The following is a 22635-nucleotide window of genomic DNA, read 5'->3' on the forward strand; positions in this document are numbered from 1 at the left end:
CGAAACCTTGAATTCGGACTTTCCTCGCCGCAGGGTCTCAACAAGCAAAGCCCAACGGAAGCAATTTCCCGCCAGAAGCGGCGTCCAAGTACGTGCTTCGACACTGAGGCAGCCTACGAACATGCGCAGGAACAGACTAGGCGTCCTGGTGTTAGGCAACTCCCGACGTCCTCCACAATCCCACAATCCTCTGGTCGCACATTTCCGGTTTTTCTAGATTAGCCGTAAAACGCTCAGCCGTAAACTGGACCGGCGTTTCTATTAGTCGCGCAGTAGGGTCTAGTGGCCGCAGGTGGAGAGGATTTGTCTGTTCGTTGACGTTGTCGCTGTTCACTGTTTGGAATTAGTAAAGTTTCGGAAGTCAGCTCTGCTGCCATCAACATGTCGGTCCCAAGCGCACTCATGAAACAACCGCCTATTCAGTCTACGGCTGGGGCCGTCCCGGTTCGCAATGAGAAAGGTACTGTGCTGAGCCGTTTTCCAGTCGGGTCTTACCTCTTCCTTCCCCAGAGTACTCCAATCTATCCCGGGCCGACTACACCAACTCCACCGACCCTTAAGACCCTGCTCCCTATTTCTTCGACTTTCCTCATTAAACTCGCACCTGATCTCGTTGCCTAGGGAGAAAAAACCCACTTCCATCTCATCTCATTCTTATAGCCTGTTTGCCCTCACCTACAGGCAAACTCCTCTCTTTCCTTGGCCTCCATCATTCGTTAGACTAATGTATATAGGGAATGCCTGCAGTTTGCAGGACGTTGTGCAGGATACAATCCCTCTTTTGTTATCCATAGCAGTCTGTATATGCTGCTTTTATAACTCATCATTATAATTACTTATGTCTCTAGCTCCCTCTACTACATCGTAAGCTCATAACCTTCTTGAGGCAGGAACCATGTCTTATTAAACTTTCTATCCCTTTCAGCCAAGGCAGTGATTGTATTTATTAAATTGAATACAAAGTTGTACGGGACAGTCCCCCTAACTTTGAGAAACTCATTCTAGTAGATGTGAGACATGCAAAAAGAAGCACATTCTAAGCAGTGTACGGTCTTTCACACCTGTAATACCTGTCACTAAGTGATGTAAACCGAGTGATGTGGGAGGGCAGAAGAGGAATAATCTCCTCAGATTTGGGTAATCGAGGAAAGCTTGAAAGAAGATGGCATTTAAGTTGATCCTTAAAGGATGGATAGGATTCCAATCAGTGCAGATGGAAGAAGGAACACCGTATTTGTTTGAGGAGTCAGGGTTTTTTCATTAAGGATTTTGGAAAATAATAACGGTTCTTTCTTTTGTGTTTTTTCAATGTACTGAATCTATCATTGTGCAGCTTCCTTTTTTTTTTTCCTTTTAACTTAACATGATTTTTGAGAAATATCCTTTGGATACATATGGATCTAATTCATTTTAACTGCTTGTAAATTCCATTGTATAATTAAACCACTGTTTATTCTCTACTGAGGTACAGTTGTGTTGCTTTTTCTTGTATTACAAACATGCTGCAACTGTCATTCTTAAACATGTCTCTTTAGTACACTTGTGTAAGAACTTCTCTCAGGTAAACTCGTAGAAGTTCATCATCAACTATTTATTGCCAGTTGCTTTCCACAGTGGGTTGTAAGATCATTAGGAGTTTTTATTTTCCCACATATTTATCCACACTCTTGGTTATATCAGATTTTTAGATTTCTGCCCAATCTAATGAGTGTGTAACAATATCTCATTATTTTAATTTGTATTTCCCTGATTACTAGTGAAGACTAGGCATCTTGTTCATGGGTTTATCAGCTCTTTATATTTTCTCTTATAGGAATTACCTGTTTCTGTCATTTACCCATTTTCTATTGGGTTTGTTTTTATACATCCCAAATCTGTAATATCTATTTCCCTAGGTTTTTTGGCATGTCTTTTAATTTTAATTATGGAGTCTTCAGTTACATAGACATTTTTAGTTTTAGTGTTATCAGATTTATCAATTTTATCTTTTAGGGTTTGTGCTGTTTTGTATATTGTTTAAGAAATCCTTCCCTACCCTGAGATCATAGATACTCAATTACAAGGAGTTTCTATCATCTGAATGTTTGTATATACTAAATAGGATTGAATACACAATTGTGCAAGACAGGCTCTAAGTTAAGGAGCTTATAGTCCAGTAGGGATGTATATGTTTAGGATATGTTTTTCACACTTGGGTCTTTAATCTGTCTGGAATTTTTTGTGTGTATCGTGTCAGAGATCTGATTTTACTATTTACCTATGGTTAGCCAGTTGTCCCTACTACTCCACTGTTTGACTAGCCCATCCATTCTTCACTGTCTTTTAATGTTGCTTCTGTAATATACCACGTTCTCACATAGGTTGTTTCTCTCCTCTCTACTCTATTCCATTGGTCTCTATGTATCCTGAGTCAACGACATATTGTTTTAATTACTGTAAATTTAAATAAGTCTTGCAGTCTGATACAAAACCCCACCCCCCTCACCTCACCTTCTTCTTTTTTTTTTATTACGAGTCTATTTTTTAAGAGCAGTTTTAGATTCACAGCAAAATTGAAGGAAAGTTACAGAGATTTCCCATATACTCTCTATCCCCGCACATGCATAGCCTCCCCTATTTTCAACATTCCCCACTGGAGTGATACATTTGTTACAATTAATGAACCTACATTAACACATCATAATCACCCAAAGTCCATAGTTTACATTAAGCTTCATTCTAGGTGGTATACATTCTATGGGTTTGGACAACTGTATAATAACATATATCTGTCATTAGGGTATCAAACATAGTATTCTCACTGCTCTAAAAATCATCTGTGGTCTACCTGTTTATCCCTCCCCACACCCAACCCCTGGCAACCACTAATCTTTTTACTGTCTCATCATTTTGCCTTTTCCAGAATGTCATGTTTGGAATCATACATTATGTATCCTTTTCAAATTGGCTTCTTTCAGTTAGAAATATGCATTAAAGTTCCTCCATGTCTTTTCATGGCTTGATAGCTCATTTCTTTTTTAGCGCTGAATGATATTCCGTCATCTGGACATCCCACGGTTTATTTATCCATTCACCTAGTGAAGGACATCTTCATTGCTTCCAAGTTTTGGCAGTTATGAGCAAAGCTGCAGTAAATATCAGTATGCAGGTTTTTGTATGGATGTAGGTTGTCAACTCCTTTAGGTAAATACCAAGGAGCATGATTGCTGGATTGTTTGGTAAGAGTATGCTTAGTGTTGTAAGAAACCTCCAAACTGTGTTCCAAAGTGGCTGTACCATTTTGCAGTCCCACCAACAATAAATGACAGTTCCTGTTGCCTCACAACCTCATCAGCATTTTGTGCTGTCAGAGCTCTGGATTTGTGCCATTCTAATAGGAGTATCATGGTATCTCGTTTTAATTGGCATTTCCCTGATTACATAGGATATGGAACATCTTTTCATATGCTTAATTACCATCTGTTTATCTTTGTTGGTGAGCTGTTTGTTAAGGTTTTTGGCCTCACCTTGCTCTTCAGAATTCTCTTGGCTTTTTGACCTCCTTCCATATGATTTTAGAATTAGCCTGGGGACGAATTCTAGTGGAATTACATTAAAATTATAGATCATGCATTTATTGATTAACTCAGGTACAGTTGCCATCTTCTCATCCTTGAACATGATATATTTCTCCATTTATTTAGTTCTTTTATATCTTTCAATAAAATTATATGTTTTTCCTCCTAAAGGCCCTTTACGTCATTTGTTGAATTTATTCCTTGGTATCTTACAGGTTAGTTGCTGTTGTCAATGGTATTTTTAAACTATATTTTCTAATGATATGTAGCTAATGTACAGGTACACGTATTTGTATCCAGCATTCTTCCCAAATTCTTTTTTTCAGTTTGTCTGTGGGTGATCTTATATTTTCTACATAGGTAATCATATAGTCTGCAAATTATAGCAATTTCTTCCTTTTCCATCTTTACCTTTTATCTTTTTCTTTTTTTTTTTTAAAGATTGGCACCTGAGCTAACATCTCTTGCCAGTCTTTTCCTTTTCCCCTTCTTCTCCCCAAAGCCCCCCCAGAACATAGTCGTATATTCTAGTTGTAGGTCCTTCTGGTTATGCTATGTGGGATGCCGCCTCAGCAGTGCCTGATGAGCGGTGCCATGTCTGCACCCAGGATTCGAACTGGTGAAACCCTGGGCCGCCAAAGCAGAGCACACGAACTTAACCACTCAGGCGTGGGTCAGCCCCTCTTTTTCTTTTCTTATTGCCCTAATTAGAACCATAATAAAATGTTGACTAAACGGTGTGATAGGGACAACATAAGCATGCCCACTTTTTTCTTGTTGTTGTTTTTTTTATTGAGGTAACATTGGTTTATAACATTATATAAATTTCAGGTGTACATCATTATATTTCAATTTCTGTATAGATTACACCGTGTTCACCAACCAAAGACTAATTACCATCCTTCACCATACACATGTGCCCAGTCACCCCTTTTTCCCTCCTCCCTCCCCGCTTCCCCTCTAGTAACCACCAGTCTAATCTCTGTGTCTATGTGTTTGGTGGTGGTTATTGTTTTTATCTTCTATTTATGAGTGAGATAATACATTGTTTGACTTTCTCCCTCTGACTTATTTCGCTTAGCGTAATACCCTCAAAGTCCATCCATGTTGTTGTAAATGGCAAGATTTCATCTTTTTGCTGGCTGAGTAGTATTCCTTTGTGTATATATCACATCTTCTTTATCCATCAGTCCCTTGGTGGGCACCTAGATTGTTTCCAAGTCTTGGTTATTATGAACTATAGCATGCCGAATGTTTTTTAAAGGAATGCTTCTAATATTTTATCATTAAGTATAATGTTTGCTGTATCTGTTGTTAAGACTGTGACTTTAAATGTATCAACTTTAAATAATACATTATTTTTTCCCCTGTTAATTTTCTAAGGTTAAACCATCCTTGTAGTCCTGGGCTAAATCCTATTAGGTCATGATGGTTTAGAGTTTTTTTATTAGTTTTTACATTGCTGGAATAAATTTTCTGTTAGTGTTTTTGTATCTATGTTCATAGGTGAAATCCACCTAAAATTTTCCTTTGAACTGTCCAGTTTGGTTATCAAGGTTATATTCATCTTATAAAATGTATTGGTTAGTTTTCACACTTTTTCTATTCTCTATAATTGTTGGTATTTGTAAAGGAGAGACTGTCTACTCTTGCAGGTTTGGTAGCACATAAACTAAAAGAAAAGAAGGTAGAAATAGATAAAATTAGAAGATTGAGTTATGCGGTAATATAAAGGCTGCCATGGAAAATTTCAAAGGAACTAAAAGAATGAGCAGCATTTTCATTTTATGTTCCCTCTTAAGTCACTCTTACTGTGTGCTAGACACTGTTGCAGATGTTTTGTTTAAGGGTATAGTTGAGGTGGAAAAGTGTGAATTTGGGATGGACATAGTCTGCCTGTTTAGGGGAACTTTTTTCTATTGTTTCACTGCCCACCTTCTTCCAGCTTCACTGTACCCAAGCTAGGCCTCATTATCATTAGTGTTGGCATTCACAAGAATGTCTTCCCATAACTTGGCCTTTGTGGGAAAACACCACTAGATGAATAGATGGTTGGGTATTGGCTCTCTTCTTCTCCTACTTGGACTCTTGTTTACCAGGAATATGGGACTCTAACTACAAAGGCCAGGGGTTGAAGGACATTGGGAAAGAGGCTACTGAAAACATACTAAGTTATCTTTCCCACTCAGGTGAGATCTCGATGGAAAAAGTGAAGGTAAAACGTTATGTTTCGGGAAAGAGGCCAGACTATGCCCCTATGGAGTCCTCAGATGAGGAGGATGAAGAATTTCAGTTCATTAAGAAAGCCAAAGAACAAGAAGCAGAGCCTGAGGAACAGGAGGAGGATTCATCTAGTGACCCTCGGCTGCGGCGTTTGCAGAACCGAATTAGTGAAGATGTGGAAGAGAGGTAATGACTAGGGTTATATTTCCCTGACCTGAACCCCTACAGGTTAATTAGTAAGAACAGCAACAGTAGCTGATATTTGAGTAGTACTTACTAGGTGCCAGGTACTATTCCAAGTACATTACATTTACTAAAATTCTCATAATCCACACAATAACATTATGAGGCAGATGCTATTATCCCCATTTTACAAATGAGGAAACTGAGGCACAAATGGGTTAGGAAAATAACTGAATAATGACCAAAGTTATACAGCCAGTAAGTGGCAGCCAGTAAACAGCAGGTTACCTCTGGTCCAAAGGCCCTAATTAACTCATTAAGGGAATAGAAAACACAGACCATTGATTGTTGTTAGGGCAAGTCTTTTTAGCACAAAGATGTCTTATAAATTTTGAGAAATGGATTTTAACCATTTACTTATTCTGAAGGCTATTGAGGGGAAATGAAAAAAGGCCTGATGAATGGTCTTATGTAGGAAAGGGAGCCTCCCAGTGAAGAATTTTGTATGTTGTGTGTTGATTGAGACATTACCTTACATGGTACACCAGAGGTCCCAAACTTTCAGAGTTCATGTTGTCTCAGGAATTTTTTCACAGAGTCCCTAGGCTCAAACAATTCTGTTTATTTTTATTGAGTAGTTAGATCCAAATAATTTAATAAACATTCATGTCCTAACAACTTAGCCATTTGAAAAATATAATACACATTTATAATAGAATGTGTAGAATAATAGAAATAGAAAATAGAAAAAACACTTTTATTTCATTCTTACATAACCACAGTTATGTAACACTCCACTTATTAGTGTGGTTTGTGTGCCTCTTGGACACTGACAACTTCTCAAACCTTGGAATCAGATTGGCACTGTCACTCTCATTTCCTGTTCTGTATTGATTTTCTTGCAGTACTTTTTATCACAGCAGCCACCAAAGACCCAGTTTCACAAAGATAGCATGTCATTGAAAGGAAACAGCATGAACAAATGATGAAACTGCAGGTACCTTGAGTTGTAAATATATCCCAGTGCACCCATACAAGTCTGTTGCAGTGCCTCAGGATGTCTTAGCATACATTTAATGTTTTAGGTCCAAACATTTAATGTTTTAGGTCCAACTTGACTACTTGCTCTGACACTTTGAGTTAGTTTCCTTAATCTTCACCTCAGTTTCCCCATCTCAAGACTTCAGTATTAATAAAAACAAACATAATGTCCAGGTGCTCTATGACTAAGGAAATGTGGGTAATGCCCCTTCATTTTTGTGACAGTGGTATTACACTTGGAGATACTGTTTTTCAGATTGGCTCGACATCGGAAAATAGTGGAACCTGAAGTGGTAGGAGAAAGTGACTCAGAAGTAGAAGGAGATGCCTGGCGCATGGAACGAGAAGATAGCAGTGAAGAAGAAGAGGAAGAAATTGATGATGAGGTATAATAAAGGAAAATGGGGAGTTCTTTCTGGGTACAAGAAAACATTAGGGACAGTGTTCCTTTGTTGAGGCTCTAAAGGCACAAGATTGCTGCTTTTGGCAGAAGTCTGGCCCAGTATTTCCCATTTGTTGGGGATAGGATTGAAAATAGAATGGTGCTAAATCGCATGTACTCGTATCAGAATTTGTTGAGCTTGATGAAGGAAAAGTAAAAAGCTGTCTTAGAGCAGAGGCCATTTGGCTGACTAGCTTGGACTTATGACTTGATAGGAAATAGAGCGGCGCCGTGGCATGATGCGTCAACGAGCACAGGAGAGAAAAAATGAAGAGATGGAAGTCATGGAGGTAGAAGATGAGGGACGTTCTGGGGAGGAGTCAGAATCAGAATCTGAGTATGAAGAGTACACGGACAGTGAGGATGAGATGGAGCCTCGCCTTAAGCCGGTCTTCATTCGAAAGTAAGTATCTCACAAACCAGGCCCGAATCCGCCTAGTTCCTGTTTTCCAGGTCTGAAGATAGAAGTCTCCTTTCTATCTCATGCTCTTCTGAAATGTAAGTACTAAGTGAAAGTCTTCTGCCCAGTGCCCTAGCTCTGCACAGTACTTGCTGAGGAATATCTTGTTGTTAACAGAGAGCCTGAGTTTTTTTTCCCATATCCCTTTCCAGTTAAAGAGCACATATCTGCCCAAGGTCTCATATTAAGCACAAAATTAAGCTTGAAGAGCAAATGGCTAGAAATGCTACTACTTACAGTCCAGCAGGTTCCTTGCTATTTAGGCAGTTCTCAAAGATGAATGGAATTTTGATGCTCTAAAGACCTGGGATGACTCCCATTTTTGGTTCTTTGCAAATAATAGAGTCAGAGATTGTTTGGCTTTGTCTGATTTGGGTAGGAGTTAATTTAGGGTAATAAAGAGCTCCAGTCTAAGGGCTTTGGGCAATTAACAGGACCTCTGTGCTGCAGGAAGGATCGAGTAACAGTTCAAGAACGTGAGGCTGAAGCATTGAAACAGAAGGAGCTGGAGCAGGAGGCAAAACGCATGGCTGAGGAGAGGCGCAAGTACACACTCAAGGTACTGGGAGTGGCTGTAAGGACTGAGTGCAGGAGTAGTGTACTTAGGTTTACCAAAGGAGAGTAAGTAAGCCTAACAGTTGACTTTCTCTCCCTATCCAGATTGTAGAAGAGGAGACCAAGAAAGAGCTGGAGGAGAACAAGCGGTCCCTGGCTGCACTGGATGCACTCAATACTGATGATGAAAATGATGAGGAGGAATATGAGGCATGGAAAGTTCGAGAGCTAAAGAGAATCAAGAGGGACAGAGAAGATCGAGAAGCGTGAGTAATAGGATGGACCTAGAGTTTAATACTGCTAATGGGACAGGTTCCTATAGGGTAGCTCTGAGGCTCAACACCTAGTGTGAGTTCCATTCTGGTTTTCTTTAGGGTTCCTGCAACTGGGTGAGTTTCCCATAACTAGAATGTGGCTTGTTACAATAAGATCAGGGAAAAGAAACACATTTTGTCTGTGTTCCTCCATGACAGAGCCCCAGCTAATACTCCTTTTAGTTTCCTAGTAGACATACACAAGTTATTCACTGTTACCAGTTATCTATAGTTACATAGCAGCCCAACCCAAAATTAAGTGACTTGAAACAATTGATTATTTCTTGTGATTTTGGAAGTTGACTAAGCAGTTCCTCTGCTGGTTTCACCTGGGCTCTCTTACGCAGTTGCATCCAGCCTGGAGGATTGGCTGGGCTGGAAAGTCCAAAATGGCTTTTCTCACATGTCTGAGAGTTGATGCTGACTATCAGCTAGGATGCCACACTTCTTCTTCAGTGGGCTAAACTGGCTTCCTTACATAACAGTCTCAGGGCAGCATTCCAAGAGGGCAAAGGCCAAAGCTGGCAAGGTTTTTTGAGGCTCACATATCATTTCTGCGAAAGGGCATGCATACTACGAGGGGAAGAATTTGTGGCATTTAAATGATCTATCACACTCACTATGTTAGAGCAGAATCATTTCTGAGCTGCATCACCAATTCCTGAAAATTGCTAGGAATGAGAGGGTAATCCCAGATTACAAGGAGAAACCATCAGAAAACTGTCCTCAACCTTCAGTTTCTAAGGTTTTTATCCTGGGTTTCAAGGAGTCCATGTACTCTTTAAAATTGTGTGTATCTGCTTTGGCAGCCCTGGGTTTGAAGGTTTGCATCCCAGGTGCAGACCTACTCCATCATCAGCCATGCTATGGAGGCATCCCACATACAAAGTAGAGGAAGATTAGCACAGATGTTAGCTCAGGGCTAATCTTCCTCAACCAAAAAAAAAGAGGAAGATTGGCAACGGATGTTCACTCAGAGCAAATCTTCCTCACAAAAAAAAAATTATCTGTGGGGCCGGCTCCATGGCCGAGTGGTTAAGTTCAAGCGCTCCGCTGCAGCGGCCCAGGGTTCAGATCCAGGGCGCGGACATGGCACCACTCGTTAGGCCACGTTGAGGCGGTGTCCCACATCCCACAACTAGAAAGACCTGCAACTAAGATATACAACTATGTACAGGGGGTGTTTGGGGAGATAAAGCAGAAAAAAAAAAAAGATTGGCAACAGTTGTTAGCCCAGGTGCCAATCTTTAAAAAAAAAAAACTTTAAAAAAAATTATCTGTAAAATTGTGTGTTTATTTGCATTTTCCTGGAGAAACGAAATCTTTGACTCATCCCCTCAAAAGAAAAGGTTAAAGGCACTGCAATCTAATTAATGATGGTAATCCTTGGTTTGTGATATGTAAGCACATACATGATTACTAAAGGAATACTAGTGAAGTCTTACACAGAGTTATTTTAAATTCTGATTTTTTTTTTTTTTAAAGCTAAGAAGGCTTTTTAGGGAAGGAGAATTAGTAAGCTTGCAAAATCAAGCAATAATAGTATGTCTGAACCTCAAAAGGCTAAAATCAACTTTTGGAAGTGTGCAGTAGCCAGAGTGGCAAGCATAATGAAGACCACCTCACCTTTTTATTTATTGAGTTCCTGATCTTGATTCTTCATAGGCAATGACTAGAATGTTTTTTTTTTTTAAAGATTGGCACCTGAGCTAACAACTGTTGCCAATCCTTTTTTTTATTTTCTGCTTTTTCTCCCCAAAGCCCCTTGGTACACAGTTGTATATTTTTAGTTGTGGGTCCTTCTAGTTGTGGTATGTTGGATGCTGCCTCAACATGGCCTGATGAGTGGTGCCATGTCCGCACCCAGGATTCGAACTGGTGAAACCCCGGGCCGCTGAAGCAGAGTGCGTGAACTTAACCACTTGGCCACGGGGCCGCCTCCAATGACTAGAATTAAAGAAGGTGAATAATGCTTGAAAGGTGATGGAACTGTGTTATATTCAGATAATTAGGTCTTTCTGAAGCTGGAATGATACTAATAAATTCTTTTGTTCTCTGGACAGGCTTGAGAAGGAGAAAGCAGAAATTGAACGCATGCGAAACCTGACTGAGGAAGAGAGGCGAGCTGAGCTTCGGGCAAATGGCAAAGTCATTACCAACAAAGCTGTTAAGGGCAAATATAAGTTCTTACAGAAGTATTATCACCGGGGTGCCTTCTTCATGGTAAGAAGTGAAAAGAGAATGGGAAAATTGGGTAGTAGGAATAACTCAGAAGCTTTGAATTCTTTTTTCCCTCCAACAATAAACTGGTCCTGGAGTGTTACTTCCACTTGCCAGTGGTCAACTTTCTCATCTGCTTTTTTGCCTCTGAAGAATATAAACCCAATAGAGAAAGCATTGGCAACATGCAGATTTTAGAAATAGCAGCACCTCTTCTCTTTTGGCCCTAGTTCTCAGGAGGAAATGATATAATAGAAGAATTGAGGAACTGAAATAGAGAAAGAGTGATTTATATAGATAGTAAACTACTAAGGTCCCCAAAATCACTTAGATATTATTCACAGCCAAGTGAGAAATTTGAGTTATGTGAAACCAAGCTCTGTAAATAGCTTTACATTAATTCATATTTGCGTGGTGAAAGTTTAACTCACTCTGAGCTGACCGAAAGTGACTAAGCCTAACTAGCCAGAAAAATGGTTATCTAACCATTATGTATAATGCCATCATCTCAGTTGTCCTGCACATCAAGACCAAAGTCAAATTACCAGTCTCTTAGCTCTGTGTAAAGTGATGAAGACTTCTTCCAAACTATTTGAATTAGCACCAGTGATAATTCCTTAATAGAGAGAAGGAAAGGGAATGGGAAAATTGATTGCATTTATTACTCTAATACTTGTGGTTTGTTAAATTATTTCATGTTAAATTTGTATCAGAAACTAGACTGACTTTTTCACATGCTGTATCTCAAACCCTAAGTATCCCCACTGCAGCTAAATTCCTGCCTTTCACTGTAGATACCAGTAAAATGTAAAAACTTCAGTGGAGGGTTCCTTACTCCCCTCCAAAATCAGTTTCAGTATATCTGCTCAGCAGGAAATGTTTTCTTATTATGTAGTTTTCCAGTGTATGTAGTTTTCTAGATTGGAGTCAGTGAAGATTATGAATTACTTCTTATACTGCTGCAGAGTCATAAAGCATCACTTCTTAAGCATTTCAGCAGCTTTAATAATCAAACTTCTTAGAGAAGCAGTGGATTGCTGGCTAAGAAACATAAGGAAAGGTTTACGTGAAAGCCTTTTGGTGCACATACTCAAATATTGACTCTTCTCTTCTGGACAAGGAGAGTGAAGTTGAAATGGCTTCTGAGGTTAGATGACAGATCTCAGGCCGGCCCCGTGGCTAAGTGGGTAGGTTCCTGGGCAGGTTCGTGGGCTCTGCTTTAGTGGCCCAGGGTTTCGCCAGCTCAGATTCTGGGCACGGACATGGCACCGCTCATCAGGCCATGCTGAGGCAGCATCCCACATGGCACAACCACAGAGGCACTCACAACTAGAATATACAACTGTGTACTGGGGGTGCTTCGGGGAGAGGAAGAAGGAAAAAGCAAAAAAGGTTGGCAACAGTTATCAGCTCAGGTGCCAATCTTTAAAAAAAAAAAAAATGACATCTCAGACTTTTAACAAGGAGAAAAGTAGATCTCATAAAAACTGTTTAATTGTTCTACCCTTAAACTGGGCCTTTCTATAGCTAAAGGGAAAAGAATACTTCAAAACTATGTTGGGTTAAAGGACTCAGCTCTTCCATGAAACTTTCCTTAATCAAGATGGTGCTATTTTAATTCCTTCAGCACATGTATAACCTGTATCATAGTCTTACCTTATGTTGATTTGAAACTGTTTTCTGTAGTTATTTTATATAGTTTATTAAGTAAATAACCTTTTGAGCATGTACTGTATAAAGGGCACTACTGTTGAGCACTGCTAGAGGATAATCCTTGCCCTCAGAAGGCTTACAATCTAAAAATGGAGCTAAGGCAAATACATACTGGAACAAGAGGAAGAGTGAAAGTACTATGGGATTTTTGAAGAGAGAGATGTTATATTTGGTAGAAGATTGAAAAGGGTGACATAAAAGAGGTGACTTTTAAGATGTAGACTTTCTGACATTCAGTGGTAGGAAGACATTCCAGGTGAAGGGACCAGGAGTGGAGGCAGAAAGTAACAGCTGTAAAGGAAAGTACAAGGAGAGGTAAATTAAGGCTGTAAAGTATTTGTCTTTGACTACTACGCAGAGTCGTGCTTATTTAATAAAATAGAGACCCACTGAGGGTTTTGAGCAAGGAATAGGTATAATGAGAGTTGTTTTAGAAACATTAATCCAGTGGCAGTGAGTAAGATTGATTGCAGAGAGAACCTTTAATAACCCAGGTGTTGAGAGTTTATAAGAAGTGTCAATTGATTCTGCACAGATTTTGAATCTAGGTAATTGAGAGAATGTTGGTCCTATTAGCAGAAAAAGTTAAATCAGGAAAGGCTGGTTTGAAAAGGTTGGGGAAATGATTTTCACCTTAGATGTGAGTTTGAAGTCCCAACAGAATATCCAAGCTAAGATATATAATGGGCAGTAGAAAATTCAGGATCGGAGATTTGAGAGGCCTGTACCAAGTTGAAGTCATATGAGTGAATGAACATATTGAGTGCAGAGAGAATATAGCCAACCTTCAGGAAATGTCTACACTTAAGAAGACAACACAAAGGAAAAAAGGAGTATCATCTCCACTAGATATAAGCTCTTGAAGAAAAAGTTCGATACCTACGCTGCTTTCTTTGTATCCCGTGTCGTAGAGTTTAATAAATTTGGGGTTTGACTATACAGAAATAAAATCACAAGACTGACAGAGTCTTTTCCACAGGATGAGGATGAAGAGGTATACAAGAGAGATTTCAGCGCACCTACCCTGGAGGATCATTTCAACAAAACTATTCTTCCCAAAGTCATGCAGGTATGGGGTACCTTAATAGCACGAGAGAAAAAAGTAATGTATTGAGGGCTGGGACATGAAATGTTTGGTCGTGTAACTTATCGTCTATCCTTCCTTCAGGTCAAGAACTTTGGGCGGTCTGGTCGTACCAAATACACGCACCTTGTGGATCAAGACACCACCTCATTCGACTCAGCATGGGGTCAAGAGAGTGCTCAGAACACAAAGTTCTTTAAACAAAAGGCAGCTGGGGTACGAGATGTATTTGAACGGCCATCTGCCAAGAAGCGGAAAACTACTTAGAGTTTAACTACTTATCCTTCCAGCTATGGGACACAAGGGGAAGTCTCAGCATCTGGTCCTTGATTTGCTTTTACCATTATTTACATGGCCCCAGTATCCAGCCTGTTGGACATACTGCCGTACATGTGACACTGGGCAACCTATCTGAAGGTGCTTTGTGTGGTTTGGACTCATGCTGAGAAACCCACAGAAAAGACTATCCAGGGTAGGATTAGAAGACTCCCACTGAAAACTATTTCTGAGAAATCGTAGATTTCATTACTTCTGTCGCTTCCCAAATTCACTTGGGACTATTCCAAGTTTCTTTTTCCAGCTCCTTAGCTTGGGTTAGAAACATGGGCATGTTAAGTGGACAGTGTATTACTTTTACCTTACAAGAAATCTAAGCTCATTGAAACCCGTTGTGCATTTTCAGTTGGCATCAATTTTTCTAAGTGAACAAACTTTTTGATCCATTTATGTATGTGTGTCGAGGAATAAAGGAATCATACACCAAGAAGTTTTTTAGCATGATAATGGAAATAAAATGTGCAGGCTGACAAGTATAGACCTATTAACGAAAATAAAAGATAGCTGGGGCTTGTCTGGCACATTTTGATCATCCTCTTTCATCTCCAAAACACAGATGCTAGACAGGCTGTATTCTAAGTGGCACCCAGACATTCCATAAGCAAATACATATGTGGTTGTCCTTGCTCTCTAAACAGTAGCTGTTATATAGAACAAAAGTTGACCCGTGAAATGGGGAATCCAGGTACCTACCAGTATCTTTTCCTTGCCCAGCTCATGTACCAAAGGAGGGCACAGTGCTCTTAAGTTGAAATGTAGTCACATCATGCTAGAGTTAAATTCAATGATTTTTCCGTTTAATTTGTGCTACATAACCACCATGCACGTGGCAGAGCACTATGAGTCCTAGGGATTATAAGGAATGACATTTAACCAGTGGGAAGGCTATTTTTTTGATTGCATTAAAAAAATGAGAATGCCAAGGTCTTTTCACATCCTTTAAATGTCTGACTAGAAGACCGCTCATAAATCCTTAAATGTCCTAGAGTAAAAATACAAATGCAAATATACCATGAGGTAATACACATAAAAACGAATATAAATCACTGTTGTGTTTCAGAGAGGGGATACAATCTAAGAATTATCCTAGAGCCAAAATGAGTAAGACCTTGAAATTCTTTCGGGAAAGTGTTTGTAGCTGACATTTGAGTGTCTGCTCTGAGGCAGGTACTAGGCCAAGCATTTTGCATTCACCAGCTCAATTCTTAGAATAATCTATCAGGTATGTATCATTTTACAGTTGAGGAAACAAGCTCAGCAAAGGTGATTTGGCCTAAGTTGATCATCTTTTAAAGTAAAATTGTCTTCTCTCCAGGATAGGAAATGGAATGTAAGGTATAAGTGTTATGGTTCAAAATTCAAGTATTAAATCAAAATCTTTTATAGATTAACTCTACTTAGGAGCTAACCTTTGATATCTTCTATTGTATGTACTTACCATGTTCCCACCTCAGTACCTAAATTCTAACTCAAAGTGGCTTATAAACTGGTTTGGTGATTTATATCTATGTACAGTGGCTCTTAGGAAGGTACTGGCCTTTCAGCTGTTCATAAGCTGCCCTGGAGACACATTCCATGGGGTACAGTAACTGTGCTGAGACTCCAGATGTACCTTGAATACTGTTAAGTGAAAGCTAGGCAGATGAATAAGCCTGGCCTGCCACCTAGCATCTGCATCTGAAAGTGAGGTGCTCTTCTACACTTACCCTCCACCTAGGTTCATTAAGGGATAGGGTAGGAGTGTCACTTAAATTCAGTTATACTCTAGCATGTAAATTTTCTCAATGAAATACAATATACAATACACCTGATCCAAGATGATAAAACAACAAAAAAAGGACAAATCTTTATTGAAATAAGTTAATCCAGTGGGTAGGTCTGAGAAAAGTACAAATCAGTTGGTTAAGGCAATAAGAGCCTCTACCACGTTGCCCATGTGTTCCCTCAAGCTCCGTTCTGCTGCTGCTCGTGAGATCTCCATCTCTGTCATCTGCAGGAAAAGGATCGTGATGTTACCTAAGTCTCCTCCCAGGCATTAACATAGGCCACCAAACCATGCTGACTCTACTTGTTTCAGGAAACAACCTAAATTAAGCAAAGTAACTTCCCCTGCCCATACACTAGTTAGGCATTACTACTCACTATCAGCTCCAGATCTTCTTTCTTGATAGTGACTTTTGCCAGTTCCTTCTCCCTGCAAATATTCACGTACATTAGTTCTCATTCTCTACCTCTACCGTAAACTCCCAGGAAGGATCATTGCCTTACAAATAAAGGACTCTTGATAAACAATACTGAGTGAAAAGAAAGACAAAATGACTCCCACCCCCTCACCTAACATCCCTATCCCTTCCCCCGGAGTCTACAGCAGGCAGCAGGCGTTGCCAAGAGGCCTTTCCTTCAACCAACAGAAGAGTAAAGTTGTAAACCTTACATCTGCAGGAACTGATGATAGAGTGGGAGAAAGGTACAAGGGCTTAACGATGACTTTTATTTTTGTCTGGGGGAAAGGGGCTGGTGGGCTGGTTGCGTTTGGAAGACTTACCGCTCCTGTTTGGCTTTCTGCTCCCGTGACCGTCTGTCTCCAATCACGGACATGGCCTATGGGAAAAACAGATCCAATTACTGCTGTGCTACCCACAACTCGCAATAATCTAAAAACGTGTGTGTTCACGATGACGAGTGTATCAGAAACCAAGGCCTATATTTAATTCGATTATGTGCACCTCAGATCCACTTTAAACCGAATCTCCATCAAGCTACTTTCGCAAAAGGCGGGCTCCGGTGACGTTCAGCTTCCCTCTTGCCTCCTCCCACCATCGGGATGGGGCCCCGTCCTGGAGCGGGGCTTTCAGTTACGGCCGCAGAGCCCCCTCTGCTCTCGGCCCGCCCAGACACGCTCCAGGCCCACCTCACCGTCTCCAAATTCGAACTCTGGATCTCCTTCTCCTCCGCATAGTCGGTGACTCGCTCCAGGTCCGCCGCACCACTGTCATGCTTCCTTGGCTTCTCAGGAGGCCGCTCCGGACCGCTGGTCTCAGTCTCCAACTCCAGCTCCACGTCCCCCTCAGTCGCCATATCGATCCCACGGCGCCGCCGCACAAGCCCCGCCCCGCGCCTCTAGGACTTCCGGTAGCTGCCCCGCACCTTCCGCCGGGAGAAAAGGAGGCGGGGCTGGCCCTGGGCCACACCTTCATTAATGCTCTGGTTCTAGAAGCTTCAGCGAGGAAAGCAGTTGGCCTCTCAGACTTCTTTCGGGCTTCTACGGTGTTTTCTGCAAGGCCCTGCCCAGACCTTGCCCGTCACCACTCCAGACCTTCCCACCCTATATCCTTCCCTCCTCTTCACCTAGATCCCCCCTCCACAAACAAACCCCCAAGAATTCTGTTCCACCAGGATGGTTAACGTCTAATCCTAAACCAATTATGAAACTAATCCACAGGAAGTCAGATATGCAAACTGCTCTCTAATCTGGGGAGAAGAGGCGGAGTGACCCACAGGCCCTGGGGAAAAGTCACAGGGACATTTGCATTTACCACATCCTGGAGGTCGGTGTTCTTCTCCTGAAGTCCCTCCCCATCCTGCCTTGGGCTAGGCGACCGGCCCCAGCACCGGCCCCAACACAGCCCAGCACAGCCGCAGTCCAATGAACTGAGGACAAAAGAAAGCTGCTACTTTCTCATCTACCTTCCATCTGGTGGACCTGGGCCTAATCCCTGGGACAAGGGTAATGGGTGCAAAAGCCGTCACGGGCCCCAGCACCTCCCTCCTGACACAGCAACGCAGTGGAGTCAGCAGTGTCATGGTAAATCCTCCCTTCTATCAGGTGAGACAGTACTTGGGCAGAGAGGCTTGAAAGCTCCCTAGAGCAAGAGTTATCTGAAAAAGTGTAAGGGAATGGTGGCCGAAGCTGAGGAGGAAAACCCACGGGAGCTAATCAAGATGATAGGCCTTCCTTTCCCCTCTGAGGCCCTTCTGCTTCTTTGCCTCCAAGACTACCGATGCCTCCAAGACTCCTACGTTCCCAGTACCAGATGTTTAGGTCTAGGGAAAGGTTAGAGGCCAGGTGTGACTTCGGCTTTTAGGAAGGTCTGCTCAAGCCTGCAGGAAAGTAAGCTCTTTTGATAAAAGCTCTACCCGATGTCAGTGGAAGGCAATCCTAAATAGCTTGGAACCAGACATTCTGAGAATTCCTAAGTAAAAGGGAGAAGAAAAGGGAAGGGGAAACTTTGGAATTCAGCCTCATGGGTTAACCTCACACATACATTAATGTAAGACTCTCCTCAGCAAATCTCCACCTTGCTGCCCTGCATGTTTTATCACCAGGTGACCCGCTGTGGGCCTGTTCCCTGTACCTGCTGCTGCCATTCTAGGTGGCCCCTTCTCACAGAGTCTACTTCTAGCCGCCTGTTCTACATCCTCCTCCATGTAGGGGCCTCAGCAGTCTGCTGCCTCCTGCTGTCTAGGACAGTAGTAGAAAGGGTCTGGGGCAAGGCACATGGGGTAAGTGGGAGAGGGTTGGGCTGCAACTGGGAAAGGATAAAAGGAGAAACCCTGAGATAGACAAGAGATTCAGATTGGGGGCGGGGGCAAATGAGTGGACATGCCCATGAGAAGTAGGTACCTCTCTATGCATGACTTGCCCTGCCATTTCTCACAAGCATCCTCCCTTCCAGATCCAGATGCCCTCAGAGTTGTGTGCCCATCTGTTTGGCCACTCTCACTGCCCAGTGCTCAGTGGCTCTGGGGCTGTGTACCGAGTATGTGCAGGAACTGCCACCTTCCACCTGCTGCAGGCTGTGCTGCTGGTCCACCTCGAATCCCCCACCAGCCCGCGGGCACAGCTGCATAATAGGTTTGTGTGTATTCTTTGGGTGGGGAGAGGATAGGGAGGGAAGTAGACTGAGTAAAGGAAATCCCAAGATGAAGTAATAGCACTGTAAAAAAACAGAAAACAGGTTTAAGTCCCTCCTTCCACCGTACTTGCTGTGTGACCACGAGCTACACTCTTATCCTTTGAGCTTCTAGTTTCTAAAATGGAGCTAACAGTGGGGTTATTATATGCAAACCCTTTTTCAACTGTAAAACATTGTCCGGATATGATTATTTAGGCATCTGAGAGAATTTGGGGAAGGCTGCCACAGGCCTGTTTCCAGCCCATCTGACAGGACTGGTTTCTCCTTCCCTATGCTTAGTTCTCTTCTCTCCCCTTTCCTATAGTTTTGCTTTCTCCTTTGCCTTCCTCTCTAGGCGCTGTTCACTCTTCTTTGCCTTTTCTTCTTAGTCTGGTTTTTTCTTTCCCTCCTAACCAGCTTCTGGGTCCTCAAGCTGCTGTTCCTGCTAGCTCTCTGTGCTGTTGCCTTCTGCATCCCTGATGAGCATCTCTTCCCAGGTACCTTTCATCTCACATCCTGATCAGGAGTAAGCTAAAAGATTTTCTAAGAAAAAGAGAGTGTAGGAAAAGGACCAGGAGTAATGAAATAATCTGCTTTTTGCCATTGATGCCCCATGTGCAGCCTGGCATTACATTGGCATCTGTGGAGGCTTCACATTCATCCTGCTGCAGTTGGTGCTTATCACAGCCTTTGCCCATTCCTGGAACAAGAACTGGTAACGAGCACATAATCCTAAAGGCTCTTCCTGGGAAGGTTGTCTGACATTACCAGACCCAGTGGAGCTGGGCTGTGACAGGTCAATGGTCCCATAGCTTCCCTCTGAGCAGTACAAAAAGCTCAAGAATGTGATGACTCTGTGGGCCTAGTGGGATGGGTAGTCACATCAGTCTTCTGAGAGAGGAGGAACAGTTGGTAATGGGTAAAGAGTTGGAGCCGCAAGCCATTGCCTACCTCCTACCCTTAGGCAGATGGGTGCAGCCCAAGACTGCCGATGGTTCCTAGCTGTGCTGCTGGCCACCCTAGGATTCTACAGCATGGCAGGTGTGACAGCTGTGCTCCTGTTCTGCCACTACACACACCCAGCTGGCTGCCTGCTCAACAAGATGCTACTTAGTCTGCACCTTTGTTTCTGTGGCCTCCTCTCCTTCCTCTCCATCGCTCCCTGCATCCGCCTCAGTGGGTACATGCCTTGCAACATTCCAGATTTTGGGGGCCTTTAGCATATATAGCAAATTTCATCAGCCTCCCTAATCTCAGTCAATTCTCTGCTTCCCGCAAAGAGTGGGGAGACAGAAGTGCAAGTGGGGGTAGAAGTGGAGGAAATTACTACCCTGTAGACTAAGCAGTGATCCCCATTCTCCCCAGAGCAACCCCGCTCTGGCCTTCTACAAGCCTCTGTCATCAGCTGCTATATCATGTACCTGACCTTCTCTGCGCTATCCAGCCGTCCTCCAGAGAGTGGTAAGGACAGGACCTGGACCCCTCATGCTAAAACCTTTCTTTGCTCCTGCCAAATACTTAGCTCTCTGTTCTTACCACCTCTCTCTTCTGTTGCCCCCCCCTCAGTAATCCTTCAAGGACAGAATCACACCCTGTGCCTGCCTGGCCTGAGTAAAATGGAACCCCAAACACCAGATACTTCTGTAGCAGTACTGAGTGCTGGCATCATGTATACTTGTGTGCTTCTTGCCTGGTGCGTAAATGTGTCAAGGGGAGAGGTGTGCCAGAAGGGAGGATGCCCAGGACAGGGAAGGATAGTCAGCAGACTGGGACTATGGTTTATTTAAACTTTAGAGCAAGACGAGTGAGGAATGCTCCCCATGAACAGAAATGATTTCTAAGAATAGCACTGTCAGATGATCTGTATGAGATGAAGGGGGTACGGGTAATGACTTGAGAATTAAAGATATGTGCAAAGATTTTAGGGCCCTCAAATGAAAAGATCTCTAAATCTTTCAGGGAAAGGGGCTCCGGGGGCACAGTACCCCCCTGAGAGTTACCAATATGGCAGAGTTGGCAGTAAATGCCCTCAGGCAATCCCTCTTGCTATTTGACTGAGCCGTTTGAGAACTCTCTCTTCTTTCTCAGTGTTGAGGCTTCCTACCTGGCTGAGGTATTTGGGCCCTTGTGGATTGTCAAGGTTTACAGCTATGAGTTCCAGGTGAGGACGGAGAGCTCAATATCCCCAGTGCCCCTCCCCACTCACAATAGACACACACACACATCCCACCAACCTCTACCCAGAATGCTCAGATTCTAGCTGCTATTACCTTTTATTGAGTACCCACAATGTGCTAGGCACTGTGCTAGATACTTTATACATAATCTCATTTAATTTAATCCTCACAACAACCCTGTGAGGTAGGTATTTGCTCCACTTTACAAATGGAGAAATCGAGGCACAGAAGGTTAAACATCTTACCAAAGTTCCCACAGCCAGTTATATGCTGGAGCTATTTTGCACCCAGGTGTGCCTCCACTTTTACACCAGACTAATCTTTTCAAAGAAGGGGAGTTTCCTATGTTAATACCCTCACATTCTTCTTAAAGTCACTCCAAACATGCTGCCTTTTGTTTTACAGAAGCCCTCACTCTGTTTCTGCTGCCCCAAAATAGTGGTGCCAGAGGAAGGTGAGTGTCAAGTGAGGATCCACATAATAAAGTGTAGATTTCTGGAGAATGCCAAAGAGCCCTCAAGCACCTTCACAAAAGCTGGGGTCGGGAGGGAAGAGGTGTTTCAGCAGCACTGCTTCCAGCAGCCCTTCTGTCTCCAGGGCAAAGGGGTGGGGCCGCCAAGCCAGCTGACCAAGAGACCTCTACAGCTCCTCCTGTGCAAGCCCAGCATCTTTCCTACAGCTATTCTGCCTTCCACTTCGTCTTGTTCCTTGCATCACTCTATGTCATGGTTACCCTTACCAGCTGGTTCAGGTAAGATGGAGGTGGGCCTGGGATACTCTCCTGAAAATCTCGCTATTTTAGCAAAAGAGCAATTCAAGGCCAGTCCTAATGGTTCTCAGGAGACACACATGGGTCTGCCACATTCTTTGGTGGAGAGGTAAGACAGGTCTAAAAGCTAAGGCCCTGCATATTTTCTAACCAGAGACTTTGGTTCTACAGCTATGAGGGAGCAGAACTGGAAAAGACGTTCACCACAGGTAGCTGGGCTACCTTCTGGGTCAAGGTTGCCTCCTGCTGGGCCTGTGTACTCCTCTATCTGGGGCTGCTCCTGGCACCACTCTGTCAGTCCCCCACCCAGGATCCCCAGCCTCCTCCTATCTTCAAGAGACAGTGCCATCGCATCAGTATCGCCAGATAACAAATTGGGGCTCCCCTGAGGTGTACCCTAGTCTTGGCTCAGAGGAGCTGTTCAGCCCAGCAGATACCTCAAAGACACAATGGGCAGTCATCTCCCTTTAGGCTGAAGTCAATACTATGTCTTAATTGGAAAAAGTAGCCATACATACCCCAATGCCGTGGGCAGACTATCTGACTCACTGGAGCTACCATTACATCTTCAGCCAGCTGAAAAGCCTAACTCCCAAGTCAGCAGCTCAGGAACCACTGCTGATCCCAGCAGACAGTGTGGCACCAGCCCTTTCCTGGCTGTCATGG

At 42.7% G+C, this 22635-nt stretch overlaps 4 protein-coding genes across 13 annotated transcripts in view; 2 read left to right on the plus strand and 2 right to left on the minus strand.

Annotated features, from left to right (window-relative positions):
• WDR76 (WD repeat domain 76) overlaps positions 1–192 on the minus strand; it is a 63704-nt gene extending 63512 nt beyond the window's left edge. For 2 of the 5 annotated variants that reach the window (XM_044764999.2, XM_014847089.3), the window contains exon 1: positions 7–187. In XM_044764999.2, the coding sequence (XP_044620934.1) occupies positions 7–123 (117 nt within the window). In that variant the 5' untranslated portion in view covers positions 124–187. Of the gene's footprint in view, positions 1–6 lie in introns of all 5 variants that reach the window. The other 3 variants (XM_070502400.1, XM_044765003.2, XM_044765004.2) reach the window with 3 other exon arrangements.
• Positions 154–14649, plus strand: MFAP1 (microfibril associated protein 1). The gene is made up of 9 exons (XM_014847091.3): positions 154–460; positions 5747–5966; positions 7261–7390; positions 7662–7849; positions 8357–8465; positions 8567–8727; positions 10839–10998; positions 13688–13777; positions 13877–14649. The coding sequence occupies exons 1-9, from the start codon at positions 382–384 to the stop codon at positions 14057–14059; spliced, it is 1320 nt and encodes a 439-aa protein (XP_014702577.1). The 5' UTR covers positions 154–381; the 3' UTR covers positions 14060–14649.
• Positions 14650–15941: 1292 nt separating this feature from the next.
• Positions 15942–19065, minus strand: HYPK (huntingtin interacting protein K). Of its 5 annotated transcripts, none has more exons than XM_070502468.1 (6): positions 18886–19065; positions 17665–17779; positions 17045–17275; positions 16674–16729; positions 16271–16322; positions 15942–16118 (listed from the first exon to the last, which is right to left on the minus strand). In XM_070502468.1, the coding sequence occupies exons 3-6, from the start codon at positions 17204–17206 to the stop codon at positions 16023–16025; spliced, it is 366 nt and encodes a 121-aa protein (XP_070358569.1). In that variant the 5' UTR covers positions 17207–17275; positions 17665–17779; positions 18886–19065; the 3' UTR covers positions 15942–16022. The 5 variants fall into 5 exon arrangements, with proteins under 5 accessions (XP_070358569.1, XP_070358567.1, XP_070358573.1 ...); XM_070502466.1 differs by having other exon boundaries at positions 17045–17412; XM_070502472.1 differs by lacking the exon at positions 17665–17779.
• On the plus strand, positions 17724–22479 carry SERINC4 (serine incorporator 4). 2 transcript variants are annotated; one of them, XM_044765016.2, is made up of 12 exons: positions 17724–17954; positions 18455–18631; positions 18805–18983; positions 19441–19520; positions 19645–19738; positions 19988–20199; positions 20389–20484; positions 20590–20716; positions 21112–21184; positions 21606–21654; positions 21798–21951; positions 22141–22479. In XM_044765016.2, exons 1-12 carry the CDS (start codon positions 17859–17861, stop codon positions 22337–22339), a joined length of 1536 nt encoding a protein of 511 aa, XP_044620951.1. In that variant the 5' UTR covers positions 17724–17858; the 3' UTR covers positions 22340–22479. The 2 variants fall into 2 exon arrangements, with proteins under 2 accessions (XP_044620951.1, XP_014702583.1); XM_014847097.3 differs by lacking the exons at positions 17724–17954; positions 18455–18631; positions 18805–18983; positions 19988–20199 and having other exon boundaries at positions 19484–19738.
• The last annotated feature ends 156 nt before the right edge of the window (positions 22480–22635 follow it).

The sequence above is a fragment of the Equus asinus genome, chromosome 2 (assembly GCF_041296235.1).
Source record: "Equus asinus isolate D_3611 breed Donkey chromosome 2, EquAss-T2T_v2, whole genome shotgun sequence".
NCBI lineage: Eukaryota > Metazoa > Chordata > Mammalia > Perissodactyla > Equidae > Equus > Equus asinus.

Bases quoted from the DNA above. Each gene is read 5' to 3' on its own strand.
- MFAP1 (XM_014847091.3), top strand. From the start codon at position 382: ATGTCGGTCCCAAGCGCACTCATGAAACAACCGCCTATTCAGTCTACG. The intron at 461-5,746 runs GTACTGTGCTGA...TTTCCCACTCAG, and splicing joins CCCGGTTCGCAATGAGAAAG to GTGAGATCTCGATGGAAAAA. The intron at 5,967-7,260 runs GTAATGACTAGG...ACTGTTTTTCAG, and splicing joins AGTGAAGATGTGGAAGAGAG to ATTGGCTCGACATCGGAAAA.
- SERINC4 (XM_044765016.2), top strand. From the start codon at position 17,859: ATGGGTGCAAAAGCCGTCACGGGCCCCAGCACCTCCCTCCTGACACAG. The intron at 18,984-19,440 runs GTTTGTGTGTAT...CCTCCTAACCAG, and splicing joins CGGGCACAGCTGCATAATAG to CTTCTGGGTCCTCAAGCTGC. The intron at 19,739-19,987 runs GTAACGAGCACA...TCCTACCCTTAG, and splicing joins CATTCCTGGAACAAGAACTG to GCAGATGGGTGCAGCCCAAG.
- HYPK (XM_070502472.1), bottom strand. From the start codon at position 17,206: ATGGCGACTGAGGGGGACGTGGAGCTGGAGTTGGAGACTGAGACCAGC. The intron at 16,730-17,044 runs GTGAGGTGGGCC...TTTTTCCCATAG, and splicing joins AGAGTTCGAATTTGGAGACG to GCCATGTCCGTGATTGGAGA. The intron at 16,323-16,673 runs GTAAGTCTTCCA...GAATATTTGCAG, and splicing joins CAGAAAGCCAAACAGGAGCG to GGAGAAGGAACTGGCAAAAG.